Below are 12104 nucleotides of genomic sequence, written 5' to 3'. Positions count from 1 at the left end.
TCATTCAGGGCCACCACTTCCTACTAATAGAAAGGGCAAATGAAGTCTGTAATGAGACCAGTCGCTCCTCAGAGAGACATTTTCACAAGAAAACGTTTTAAGAGTCTTAATGTTGCAGAATACTTACACGAGGAAACTGAACAAAGTGACATAATAAAGCTGCTGAAATGATATTCAACACTTATGACCAGGATGATGGTTATTGTTGTTATTACTGTAAGTAGAAGTCGTAGACGTTCAGTCTGTGTGTGTGTGTGTGTGTGTATGTGTGTGTTCACCACAGGAATCTGGTATGGTATTCTGGAGGGTATCGGGATCCTCTCCGTTATCACGAATGCCTTCGTCATCGCTGTGACTTCAGATTTCATCCCTCGCCTCGTCTATGCCTACAAATACGGCCCATGTGCTGGTCAGGGCCGCGCGGGGGAGAGGTGGGTTCCCGTCCTCTGGTTCCGTGGCGCCACGTCAGTGTCATGATAAAACACAGATCATTTTTAAAACCCCTCATACTTTCAAGTATTTTGGAGTCCTTTTAAATATCATTTCAGCGTCCGGGTAGTGTAGCGGTCTATTCCGTTGCCCACCAACACGGGAATCGCCAGTTCGAATCCCCGTGTTACCTCCGGCTCGGTCGGGTGTCCCTACAGACACAATTGGCCGTGTCTGCAGGTAGGAAGCAGGATGCGGGTATGTGTCCTGGTTGCTGCACTAGCGCCTCCTCTGGTCGGTCGGGGCGCCTGTTCGGGGTGTGTGTGTGTGGGGGGGGGGGGACTGGGGGGAATAGCGTGATCCTCCCACGCGCTACGTCCCCCTGGTGAAACGCCTCACTATCAGGTGAAAAGAAGTGGCGGGTGACTCCACATGTATGGGAGGAGGCATGTGGTAGTCTGCAGCCCTCCCCGGATCGGTAGAGGGGTGGAGCAGAGACCGGGACGACTCGGAAGAGTGGGGTAATTGGCCAGATACAATTGGGGAGAAAAGAGAGAATTTAAAAAAAAACAAAAAAAAAACAAGACAAATGGTGCACACGGTGCAGATAGAAGTAGACTGACGTCATTAAAATCCTTAACCTGAACTGAACCGGAGTTCCTGTCTCACAACACAGCTGCTGTTAAAACAACCCTTTGTGTTTGTTTTTGTGGTTGGCAGTAACGTGAGTGATTTAGGAGGTTCATCTTGTCCTTGTGTTATTCTTTATGAGTCACCATGTGTGTTTTTTTCCCCCGTCTCTGCCTCAGGTGCATGATGGGATATGTGAATGCCAGTCTGTCGATATTTCGAGTGTCTGACTTTGAGAAGAAGTCGGAGCCCAGGACTAACGGCTCAGAGCTGTTTGGAGAAGCTGTGAAGTTCTGCAGGTAACGGCAGACATGAATATTCATGTACACCAAGCATGAAGCTGAAGCCACGTTTAGTCTGGAACATTTGTGTGCTTCCCTTTGCCTCCGTTCACTGGCGGATACCTTTTCTCACCTGTTCTCTCTGTTAAGCGATCACTCCGCCTGTCACATGATCTCTGTCAGCCAGTGGCATCTGCTCATCTGTCCGTTTCAACTTGCCAATCAAACAGTCCCTCCTCTCTGTCATAGTTAATATTACACACCGCTTCTCTACCAGCGACACAGCGCTGTCATCGCCTTCACTTCCGCCATTAGTAGTAGTAGTAGTGGTGGTGGTGGTGGTGATGGTGATGGTTGTCATAGTAATACTTCTTTTCTTTTTTTTTACACTTCATTCGTTTTTCAAGAAACAAATGAAACATAAGCGCAGCACGGTGGCGCAGTGGTTAGCGCGGTCGCCTCACAGCAAGAAGGACCTGGGTTGGAACCCCAAGGTAGTCCAACCTTGTGGGTCGTCCTCTGTGTGGAGTTTGCATGTTCTCCCCGTGCCTGTGTGGGTTTCCTCCCGGTGCCCCGGTTTCCTCCCACAGTCCAAAGACATGTAGGTCAGGTGAATCAGCCGTACTAAATTGTTCCTAGGTGTGTGTGTGCGTGGGTGGGGGGGGGGCAGGCCCTGTGATGGCCTGGTGGCCTGTCCAGAGTGTCTCCCCACCTGCCACCCAGTGACTGCTGGGATAGGCTCCAGCATCCTGCGACCCTGATTGGGAGAAGCGGCTTGGATAATTGATGGATGGATGGATAAATTATATATAACTATTAACTCCTGTATCTGTCAGGACTCTGAATTCGTCCCTGTAGTCCCCTCCTCACACTACTGACATACGTAGCATTCACCTTCAGTATGTGGGTGTGTGTAATGTGTTCTGTATCACTGGTCTGTTGTGTGGTGATATGGGCAGGGTCTGCTGTTGTCCATGTACAGTGCATCCGGAAAGTAGTCACACCCCTTCACTTTCCCCACATTTTGTTATGTTACAGCCTTATTCCAAAATGGATTAAATTCCTTTTTTTTCTCATCAATCTAAACACAATACCCCATAATCACAAAGTGAAAAAGGTTTTGTAGAAATTTTTGCAAATTTATTAAAAATAAAAAACTGAAATATTGCATGTACATAAGTATTCACACCCTTTGCTATGACACTCACAATTGAGCTCAGGTTCATCCTGTTTCCAGTGATCATCCTTGAGATGTTTCTACATCTTGATTGGAGTCCACCTGTAGTAAATTCAGTGGATTGGACATGATTTGGAAAGGCACACACCTGTCTATATAAGGTCCCACTGTTGACAGTGCGTGTCAGAGCAGAAACCAAGCCATGAAGTCAAAGGAATTGTCTGTGGACCCCCGAGACAGGATTGTATCGAGGCACAGATCTGGGGAAGGGTACAAAAAAATGTCTACAGCTTTGAAGGTCCCGAAGAGCACAGTGGTCTCCATCATTCGTAGATGGAAGAAGTTTGGATCCACCAGGACTCTTCCTAGAGCTGGCCGCCCAGCCAAACTGAGCAATCGGGGGAGAAGGGCCTTGGTCAGGGAGGTGACCAAGAACCTGATGGTCACTCTGACAGAGCTCCAGCATTCCTCTGTGGAGATGGGAGAACCTTCCAGAAGGACAACCATCTCTGCAGCACTCCACCAATCAGGCCTTTATGGTAGAGTGGCCAGACGGAAGCCTCTGCTCAGTAAAAGGCACATGACAGCCCGCTTGGGAGTTTGCCAGAAAGCACCTAAAGGACTCTCAGACCATGAGAAACAAGATTCTCTGGTCTGATGAAACCAAGATTGAACTCTTTGGCCTGAATGCCAAACGTCACATCTGGAGGAAACCAGGCACCTCTCATCACCTTGCTAATACCATCCCTACAGTGAAGCATGGTGGTGGCAGCATCATGCTGTGGGGATGTTTTTCAGCGGCAGGAACTGGGAGACTAGTCAGGATCGAGAGAAAGATGAATGGAGCAAAGTACAGAGAGATCCTTGATGAAAACCTGCTCCAGAGCGCTCAGGACCTCAGACTGGGGCGAAGGTTTACCTTTCACCACGACAACGACCCTAAGCACACAGCCAAGACAACGAGGGAGTGGCTTCGGGACAAGTCTGTGAATGTCCTTGAGTGGCCCAGCCAGAGCCCAGACTTGAACCCCATTGAACATCTCTGGAAAGACCTGAAAATAGCTGTGCAGCGACGCTCCCCATCTAACCTTACAGAGCTCGAGAGGATCTGCAGAGAAGAATGGGAGAAATACCCCAAATATAGGTGTGCCAAGCTTGTAGCTTCATACCCAAGAAGACTTGAGGCTGTAATCGCTGCCAAGGGTGCCTCAACCAAGTACTGAGTAAAGGGTGTGAATACTTATGTACATGCAATATTTCAGTTTTTTATTTCTAATAAATTTGCAAAAATTTCTACAAAACTTTTTTCACTTTGTCATTATGAGGTATTGTGTGTTGATTGATGAGAAAAAAAAGGAATTTAATCCATTTTGGAATAAGGCTGTAACATAACAAAATGTGGGGAAAGTGAAGGGGTCTGAATACTTTCCGGATCTACTGTATGTATTGTGCTGCAGGGTTTGAACATACTGCACCGAAAACATATTCCACCCACCTTGGTCGTTTGGCTAATAAACTATCTATTTGTCTATCTGTCTTTTTATCTGTCTGTCTGTATGCGTTAACATACAGATATACTACACATGATAAATAAAAGAAAATAAAGTGAAAATACATAAGAAATTTAGGAAATAGAAATAGAGAAAATAAAAATGTTTCTCCTACAGCTGGTAACCACCATCTTCCTCCCACCATACAGTCAAAGCGAGTCACCAGGTTTACATCCTGCTCCTGTTCGAGGAGCATCGATCATCTCCAAATTCACCCCGCTGACCCCGTCTGCTTCCCAAGTCTGGGTGTTCCACATGATTAACGAAAGGACCCCATACTTTTTAAATAGATCTTGTTTTCCCTGAACAGATAGGTAGTTTTTTCTAAGGATGTGCTGCAGACAGTTCTTTTAACCATTTACGTTTCCATGGTGATGCTCTCATCCGTTCTGCCCGTAACAAACACACATGTAGAAAGGTTTGTTCGTTCTTCCTTATACATATTATATTCTTTTGGATAAAAACGTAATATGAAAAGCTTGGGCTCCATAGTTAGTTGTATTGATAAAATCTCTTCCATCTTAAAGTCGACCTCTTCCCAAAACTTTGGTATCTGACGACGTTCCCAAACACGCTTCATTTCAGTTGTCCTGTAGGGGGATGTTTTCTCCCCGGGAGAAAGCACCTTCAGGTTTGAACCGCTAAACGTTTACATTTGTGACAGGGTCAATGTCCGAGTCACCATTTTCTGTTTGTGTGGTGGATGTGCTGGTGCTCTTCAGTCTCCTCTATTGAAGCCGCTAAGCTGCTGCGCTGTAACGCCAACACAAGTGTTTCATGACTTTTGACCCCGGGACATGTTTGGTTCCCCAGGTACCGCGACTACCGGGAGCCCCCGGACTCCACCGAGCCGTACTCCTACACTCTGCAGTTCTGGCACGTGTTGGCGGCGCGGCTGGCGTTCATCATCGTTTTTGAGGTCAGTAATAATAATGGAATACTCTAGAACGTCTTTGTAACTGGATGCCTCCCTTCAGTTTTACTAACAGTCTTGTTCCCGTGATTCAATCACAGGGATGTTGTGTGAGATTGGATTTGACATTTTCAAAATGGTGGGTTTGTCCAAAAGTGGAGGGTCAAGTCACGGCTTTCATTCAAAGGGGCCGCCGTAGTTCAGACTCAACACAACAGACTCAAAAACAACAATGGGCGGCACGGTGGCGCAGTGGTTAGTTCCGTCGCCTCACAGCAAGAAGGTCCTGGGTTCGAACCCCGGGGTTGTCCAACCTTGGGGGAGTCATCCCAGGTCGTCCTCTGTGTGGAGTTTGCATGTTCTCTCCGTGTCTGTGGTGGGTTTTCTCCGGGTGCTCCGGTTTCTTCCCATCAAAAAGACATGCACGTTAGGGTTAATACCCCCGTCTGTGCCCCTGACCGAGGCATGGCGAGATGAACTGGAGTTGGTCGCCGGGTGCAGCACGGCGGCTGCCCACTGCTCCCAGCTACACAGCTAGGATGGGTTACGTGCAGAGCCTAATTTCCCCCACGGGGATCAATAAAGTATCTCAAAAAAAAAAAAATCAAAAATGGTGGCAGAGACAAAGTCATAAATCTAACAATGTAAAGTGGTTTCCGTGACAACAGCCAACACATGCTGGCATGTTGTGCGCTGTTCCTGCATCATGTGACTCGTACGACTAACTCTTGTTCACCGCTGTCGCCGTTGTTATTCACAATTCTGAGGCGTCGCATCTCAACAACGCTACTGCTGGTCGTTTTCCTGGGCTGTGATTGGTTCATCCGCCATTTGGATGGGCCCGCCTTTTTGAAATCGCTCTCAGTGAGAAGGGGACCAGACCCGATCCCTAAAAATGCCCAGTGTGATTGACTCAGTATTCCTTTTGTTCTTTGTTGGTGGAGTTTTTCGGTGCACTTACACTACATGCACATGACATGCACTAGTGGCTGTGTTATGATGACTATGTAGTAAGTATAGTACTACTACTTCATATAGTTTTACTCTGATATGATTACTGTTTAGGGAAGGTACTTCATATAGTACTGTGATGACATGATTATGTAGTGCTCTGTGATGACAGCCGGTAAGGTGACACCTGAACTTATCTGCTGATTTCTGACTCTAGTAAATGACTTTGTGTCGAGGCGTCTGTTAAAGGAGTAAAAGTAAATGTACAGCGTCCTGCCTTCTTCCTCTTCGACTGTTCTGACAGCACATGGTCTTCGCCATCAAAACCTTGATCGCTTACCTGATCCCAGACCTGCCCAAAGACCTGCGGGACCGCATGCGCCGCGAGAAGTACCTGATCCAGGAGATGATGTACGAGGCCGAGCTGGAGCGTCTCCAGAAGGAGAAGAACAAGAGGAAGGACAGGACTCACCACAAGGAGTGGCCGTGAACACGCCACCACGCCACCAGCCGGTACGTCCGGAGAGTCGCAACACGCCAAGCTGAGTGGAAAACCGAGGGGGGGGGAGGAGTGCTTTTAAAAAAATGCCACCATCACTGAAGATAAAATGGATGTTGAGAGTTGACGTGTTCCTCATTTTTTTATTTACTGACCTTCGTTCCAGTGTTTGAAGAAAATAAGCTTTTTTTTTCCATTTTGGTTTTACTTTTATCTTCACCAAAACCGAAACAAACAGTTTTGTTGTTGAAAAAAGCAGTTTTCTCACAGTAACACATACTGACTTCATGACCAGCATGAGGAGCGGTGTGATCTCCACTCCCTGTTCCTGTTCTTATTCTAATTAGCGTTTTACTGTTTGTTAAATCAATATACAATTATCATGTGTAATTCAACAAGCCTTGTGACAGATGTTTTGAAAATAGCAATATTAAGTCTCATCATAATTATAATTAATTTCTATTATTGTTGGTATTATCATACAGCTAAAAAGCTTTATGCCAACATGTTACAGGTTGCTAATTGACAGAAGAACAGCTAACGATAAAAACATTTTCTCTTAATTTGTTTGTTTAATGACGTGTGTGTATGTGTAAGATACACGTTAGTATGTATTTGTGAAGTATAATCGTTCTGTTCTGCCCGGACAGGTTCTGTGTCTGTCACTCCGGGACACGTTTGCTCAGTGGGGCTCTGCAGACAGTGAGGAAGAGCAAGTGGTGAGGAAGAGGAGGGCTGCCCCCCCCCTGCATGTTACTGAGCCGTCTCGTCTTCTCTCTGTTGGAACCGCCCCTCCAAGAGGAAGACCTTCATCACAGCTCCTCTTCCTCCGGCCTCAACGCAGACCGAGGTTCTCCATCTCTGGAAATACTTTTTCCTACGTTCACAGTTTCACTGCAAAAAAGAAAATGCCTCCGCGTTGGACTCTGACCCGCGTACGTCTGCGAACACTGAATGTAGATTTTAAACGAGAGAAAATGTTTGAACTTTACAGATTCACAGACGAGGGACCTTTCTCTTCTCTGCCTCCGGGATGACAGATCCTGTTTACATTTCCCGGTCGCAGGAGGAACGTGTACATGAGACGGCGTGGATATTTGCTTCGTTGTAAATAGAGAAATATATTAAACTGAGGGTAAAATAGGCCATCCGCTCTGCTGTAGTATTATGGAACAAACGTGAAAGCTGTGCAGTCCGACCCGTGGCGGCGGCTGTTGGTCGCTTAAGTTAAAAATGCCTTCCATCTAAATTTAGGTTGAGAGTTACAACAATAAACGTTATTTATCATAAAGACATTTGATTTCGTCATCATCTGTTTTGAAGTCAAAAGTATTTGTATAATCACAGTTACAGTCCAACCCAGTAACACATACTCCAGATGTGTCTCGTGGCCCATCCCACGTCTGGTTTAAACGGGCTCCGGCGCACTTGTTCAGGTGGATCTAAAGTCCGCAGTAAAGCTGTCGGCCTGTAAATCCTCCGAATTCAGTCAGCACGTTCCAGTTCACCAGTTCAGTCCAGCGTTCATTTTATTTATAGAAACACCACAGGATCCTGCAGGTCGACGTTATTTTCATTCATTCAGTCATTCATTCATTCATTCATTCATCTTCAGCTGCTTCTCCGGGATCGGGTCATGGTGGCAGCAAGCTAAGTAGGGCACTCCGGACGTCCCTCTCCCCAGCAACGCCCTCCAGCTCCTCCTGGGGGATCCCAAGATGTTCCCAGGCCAGACTGGACATGTGGTCCCTCCAGCGAGTTCTGGGTCTACCCCGGGGTCTCCTCCCAGTTGGCCGTGCCCGGTAAACCTCCAAAGGAAGGCGACCAGGAGGCATCCCGATCAGATGCCCGAACCACCTCAATTGGCTCCTTTCGACACGAAGGAGCAGCGGCTCTACTCCGAGCTCCCTCCGGATGTCCGAGCTCCTCACCCTATCTCTAAGGCTGAGCCCAGACACCCTACGGAGGAAACTCATTTCAGCCGCTTGTATCCACCATCTCACCCTTTCGGTCACTACCCAAAGCTCATGACCATAGGTGAGGGCTGGAACCAAGACTGGCTGGTAAATTGAGAGCTTCGCCTCCCGGCTCAGCTCCCTCTTCACCACAACGGTCCGGTACAGCATCCACATTACTGCTGATGCTGCACCAATCCGCCTGCTCCATCCTACCCGATGTTAGTCATGGGGGTTAATTATTGAAATCGGAAGATAACACATTTGAGTAAAATTGAAAACCATCATGTTTAAATTTCCTGCCGGAGTCTCCTTGTGATGGAGGAGCTTTAACCCCGCATTTTGTTTCTCTTTCCTACTTTCAAGACAGGAACTGTCGCTAAACATCTAAAAAGGTAAATGGTTGGATGAAAGTCTTAATGCATGACATGGCGGAGTCGTCTCACATCTCGACCAAATACAAAGTGAATAATCCGCCATGGCTTTTGTTTTGTCACAGAGAGTTGGAGGGAATCGTCATCACTCGTTTTTGACGTTAACAACAAAAACTCGTCCACTCGACTTTTCTCTGAAAAGACATTTTCACCTGCGGACAGTAAGACGAGCTGGAAAATGGACGTTCCCCCGTTCCGCCGCCAGATGGTGCTGCTGCGCAACAAACGCCAAAGTAACAAACAGGTAGGGAGAATTTATTTTCCCAATTATGCTCTTTTTTTTTAATTGCAGTTTTCCAGTTGTCTGTCCATATCAGGATCACATGATATTTCCTTTACATTGGTTCTGTAGAATAAAAAAACGGCACATGTTATAAAGGTCAGGAACAGGGCTAACTGGATTAATGAAGTGATGAATGAACAGCAAGAGGAGGAAGAGGAGGCGGTAAAGAGTAAGTTCAGTGGGGGAAGGAAGTATGAGGAGAATTTCTGCGGTGCTTTAGAAATAGTTTGACCTTGACTTGATGATATTGTGATTATGATAATATTGTAATTCTCTTTGCAAATTGCTATAAAATGTATTTGGAAACATTCAATTTGATTCAGGTGTTGGAAAAACAGAATTTTCCCTTTCCTCTAACACCACGTGTGAGCTGATTTCCGTCATGTTCTGACTAAATACGTTCAACATTCACTCCAAGTTCCGTTTTCCTTGAGAAATCCATTAACATCACCGGGGTGTCCAACCCTGAAGCACACAAAACGCTTCCTTTCATCACAGAAAAGGCCCACAGCACCTTTCCACACCGAGTCCAACACGCCTCAAGGCTAATTGGCTTGTTATCCCTTTAAAATACAGATAAGTAGGATTTGCTGTGATTGAATTTCGTTAACAAAGACAGGGGAGACCAAGTGTGTGAAGAGGCAGAACTTCAGCAAGGCGTCGTAACATTTGCGTGGTTAAGCTGCCGAATGGAAAAAAATGAGGGAGGCCCTCAATGACCCGGAGAGCATTCATATTACTAATCCTTTGGGAGGAGAAGCTGAATTTATAAGCACCGTGACATTTCTCCAACATTAATGCATCAGTCATTGAACATATCTACCATCTTTCCCGCCGGCGTGCCGTTGCCTTGATCTGCTGCAAAAGGCCTCCAGACGTGGAGCTTGTCCACGCTGACTTTAACAGCAGAGAATGCATTTTCTAAAATACCCAAACACACCAAACGCAGCTGTTTACCGGTGATCTGACACTGGCAAGTCATCTTTATCTTGCACGCAAATCTAAATCGCTGCTATTTACAGCGTCGTTGTGTACCCCAGCGCGGATTTGCTGCGGCTAGAGGAAGCGGCAGGGTCGCTAACCCTCCATTTCGATTATGAAAAACGGGGCAGAGACACGCCACGTTTGTTTCCTATTAAGGCTCTTCTGCCCCGTAAGAGGATTACCGCCGGCAGGCATTCGGTGGTTGCATAAGGGTGTCAGAGGATAATATTTGGATCTGCCTATTCCCCCAATCCCAAAGTTTGGCAGCACAGCCCTCTGGGAAACGGGTGCAGTTCATCAGAGAGCTGGTAAACAGTGAAAAGTCTGCTAGGTTGGAGGTGTTGTGGGCGAAGTTCAGCACTTACTGAAACAGGAAACGGAGCCGTTTGTGGGACCAGTGGAGAATGCTGGCTCTTTTTTTTTTAACGTGTTTTCACAAAGAATCTTCTAGAAGCAAACGAAGGTTCAACCTCAAAGGCGGAACGGCCAACAAGTCGACCAGAGAGTCGAACCCTCAACCTGAAGATCATTGGTTCAAATCCTGATCATGGGAGTGGAAAAACACTGACCAGACAAAACTGAACATCTTAGATTTGTGGTTCCCAGATGACTCCCAGAAAATCTGGGTGAGGAGGATGAATAAGAAACGCTCCTGAATAACTGCTGATGAGCTTTTGAGCAAGGCAGTTTAACCGGACAGCACCAGTGACGTTCTCAATGACCAACAGTAATAAACTGTGGTGGAACTGGGCACTATTGGGGAGGGGCAGAATAAAGGAGCGCTGCTGGGCTCGTGTGGTGTATTGGACACAGGAGCTGCCATTTTAAAATGCATCCTTGCCGCTTGTCTCTCCTTTCCTGTCAGTTCTGTTCGGTGCTGATGGGATGTTAAAATTAAGGATAGGAGATCGCTATCTCGACATTCTTCCACGCCGGCTCGCCACATTGGGACCGCGCCCCTGGCATGTGCACCCGGTACACCACCCCAGACAGCCAGTCCATGACCTTTCCGGGCCCCTGCCAGTGGCTGCAAAGCTTGGGGGGAAAGCCCCTTCTTGCGAACAGGACAATACACCCTTATCTTGTCCCCTCACACGAAGCCCTGCCCAAGGCACCGGGTGTTATAGGCCCTCTTCTGCCGTACCCCAGAGTTGGCCTGGATCTGGCAGGTGTAGTCGTGGACCACTTGCAGGCGATCCCTCAGTCTCAGGAGGTAGTCCATCTCTTTTCCACTGGTAATCTCAGGCTCAGGCGGGGTCCCAAACACTATTGTTTTAAACTGGTTATCGTTTGTTTTCTTCAGTTCAGTGTTGCAGTCACAATGTTTAATTCTCAGAGTTCCCCAAATGAACGTGATCCTGAAATGCACGGGCAGCGTTCACGTGCAGGCCACAAGTTTTGATGGTAGCGGATTTTGGTATGACACCGTCATGGTCCCACTGTGGCAGTAGGAGGGCATTGAGGAGATAATCCAGTGGTGGTGTTTGTATTTGGGAGAGAGAAGACTGTTCAACAATGTCATCCAACACGGTAATATCGAACATGTCAGACCACAGCCAACATTTAATTAATTAAAGCTAAAAGTTGGATAATGTGTAGCTGTGTATTTTAATGCTTATTGCTTGCTGTTCTGCATTTGACACACAAGTTCCTTTTTCTTCTTCTTCTCCTTCTTTTCCTTTTGTGGCAGATTCGGCCCATTTCCTTTGCAGGCTCCATGACATTTGAATACTTGGTGGGAGTGGTGGACGCTGCCGGCACCAATGACCAATAGCATATAGAGGAACATGTACAAAATGGTAATATACATTAAAAAAAATGCCAATGGGAAAAGATATCAAATATTTCTGTGAATGTTCTCATTCATTCAGGTCATGGTTATCCAAAGGAGTTTAATCAAGTGCAACTGGACTTGGTATATATCCGTGAAGACGTTTCGCCTCTCATCCAAGAGGCTTCCTCAGTTCGTGCCTTTCTGACTAGACCAAGCTAGTCTGACTGGCTGGCGATGAGACTCA

General features: G+C 46.8%; 1 protein-coding gene across 1 annotated transcript in view; it reads left to right on the top strand.

The window, feature by feature from the left end:
* The window catches only part of LOC130109088 (anoctamin-4-like), a 97217-nt gene extending 90043 nt beyond the window's left edge, over window positions 1–7174 (top strand). Inside the window, exons 25-29 of the mRNA XM_056275820.1 lie at window positions 284–431; window positions 1239–1358; window positions 4881–4986; window positions 6236–6444; window positions 7081–7174. Coding sequence (XP_056131795.1) covers window positions 284–431; window positions 1239–1358; window positions 4881–4986; window positions 6236–6421 — 560 coding nt within the window. The 3' untranslated portion in view covers window positions 6422–6444; window positions 7081–7174. The remainder of the gene's footprint in view (window positions 1–283; window positions 432–1238; window positions 1359–4880; window positions 4987–6235; window positions 6445–7080) is intronic.
* Window positions 7175–12104: the final 4930 nt, after the last annotated feature.

The sequence above is a fragment of the Lampris incognitus genome, chromosome 3 (assembly GCF_029633865.1).
Source record: "Lampris incognitus isolate fLamInc1 chromosome 3, fLamInc1.hap2, whole genome shotgun sequence".
NCBI lineage: Eukaryota > Metazoa > Chordata > Actinopteri > Lampriformes > Lampridae > Lampris > Lampris incognitus.
The sequence above is the reverse complement of the archived record's forward strand: the minus strand, read 5'-3'. Positions and strand labels throughout refer to the sequence as shown.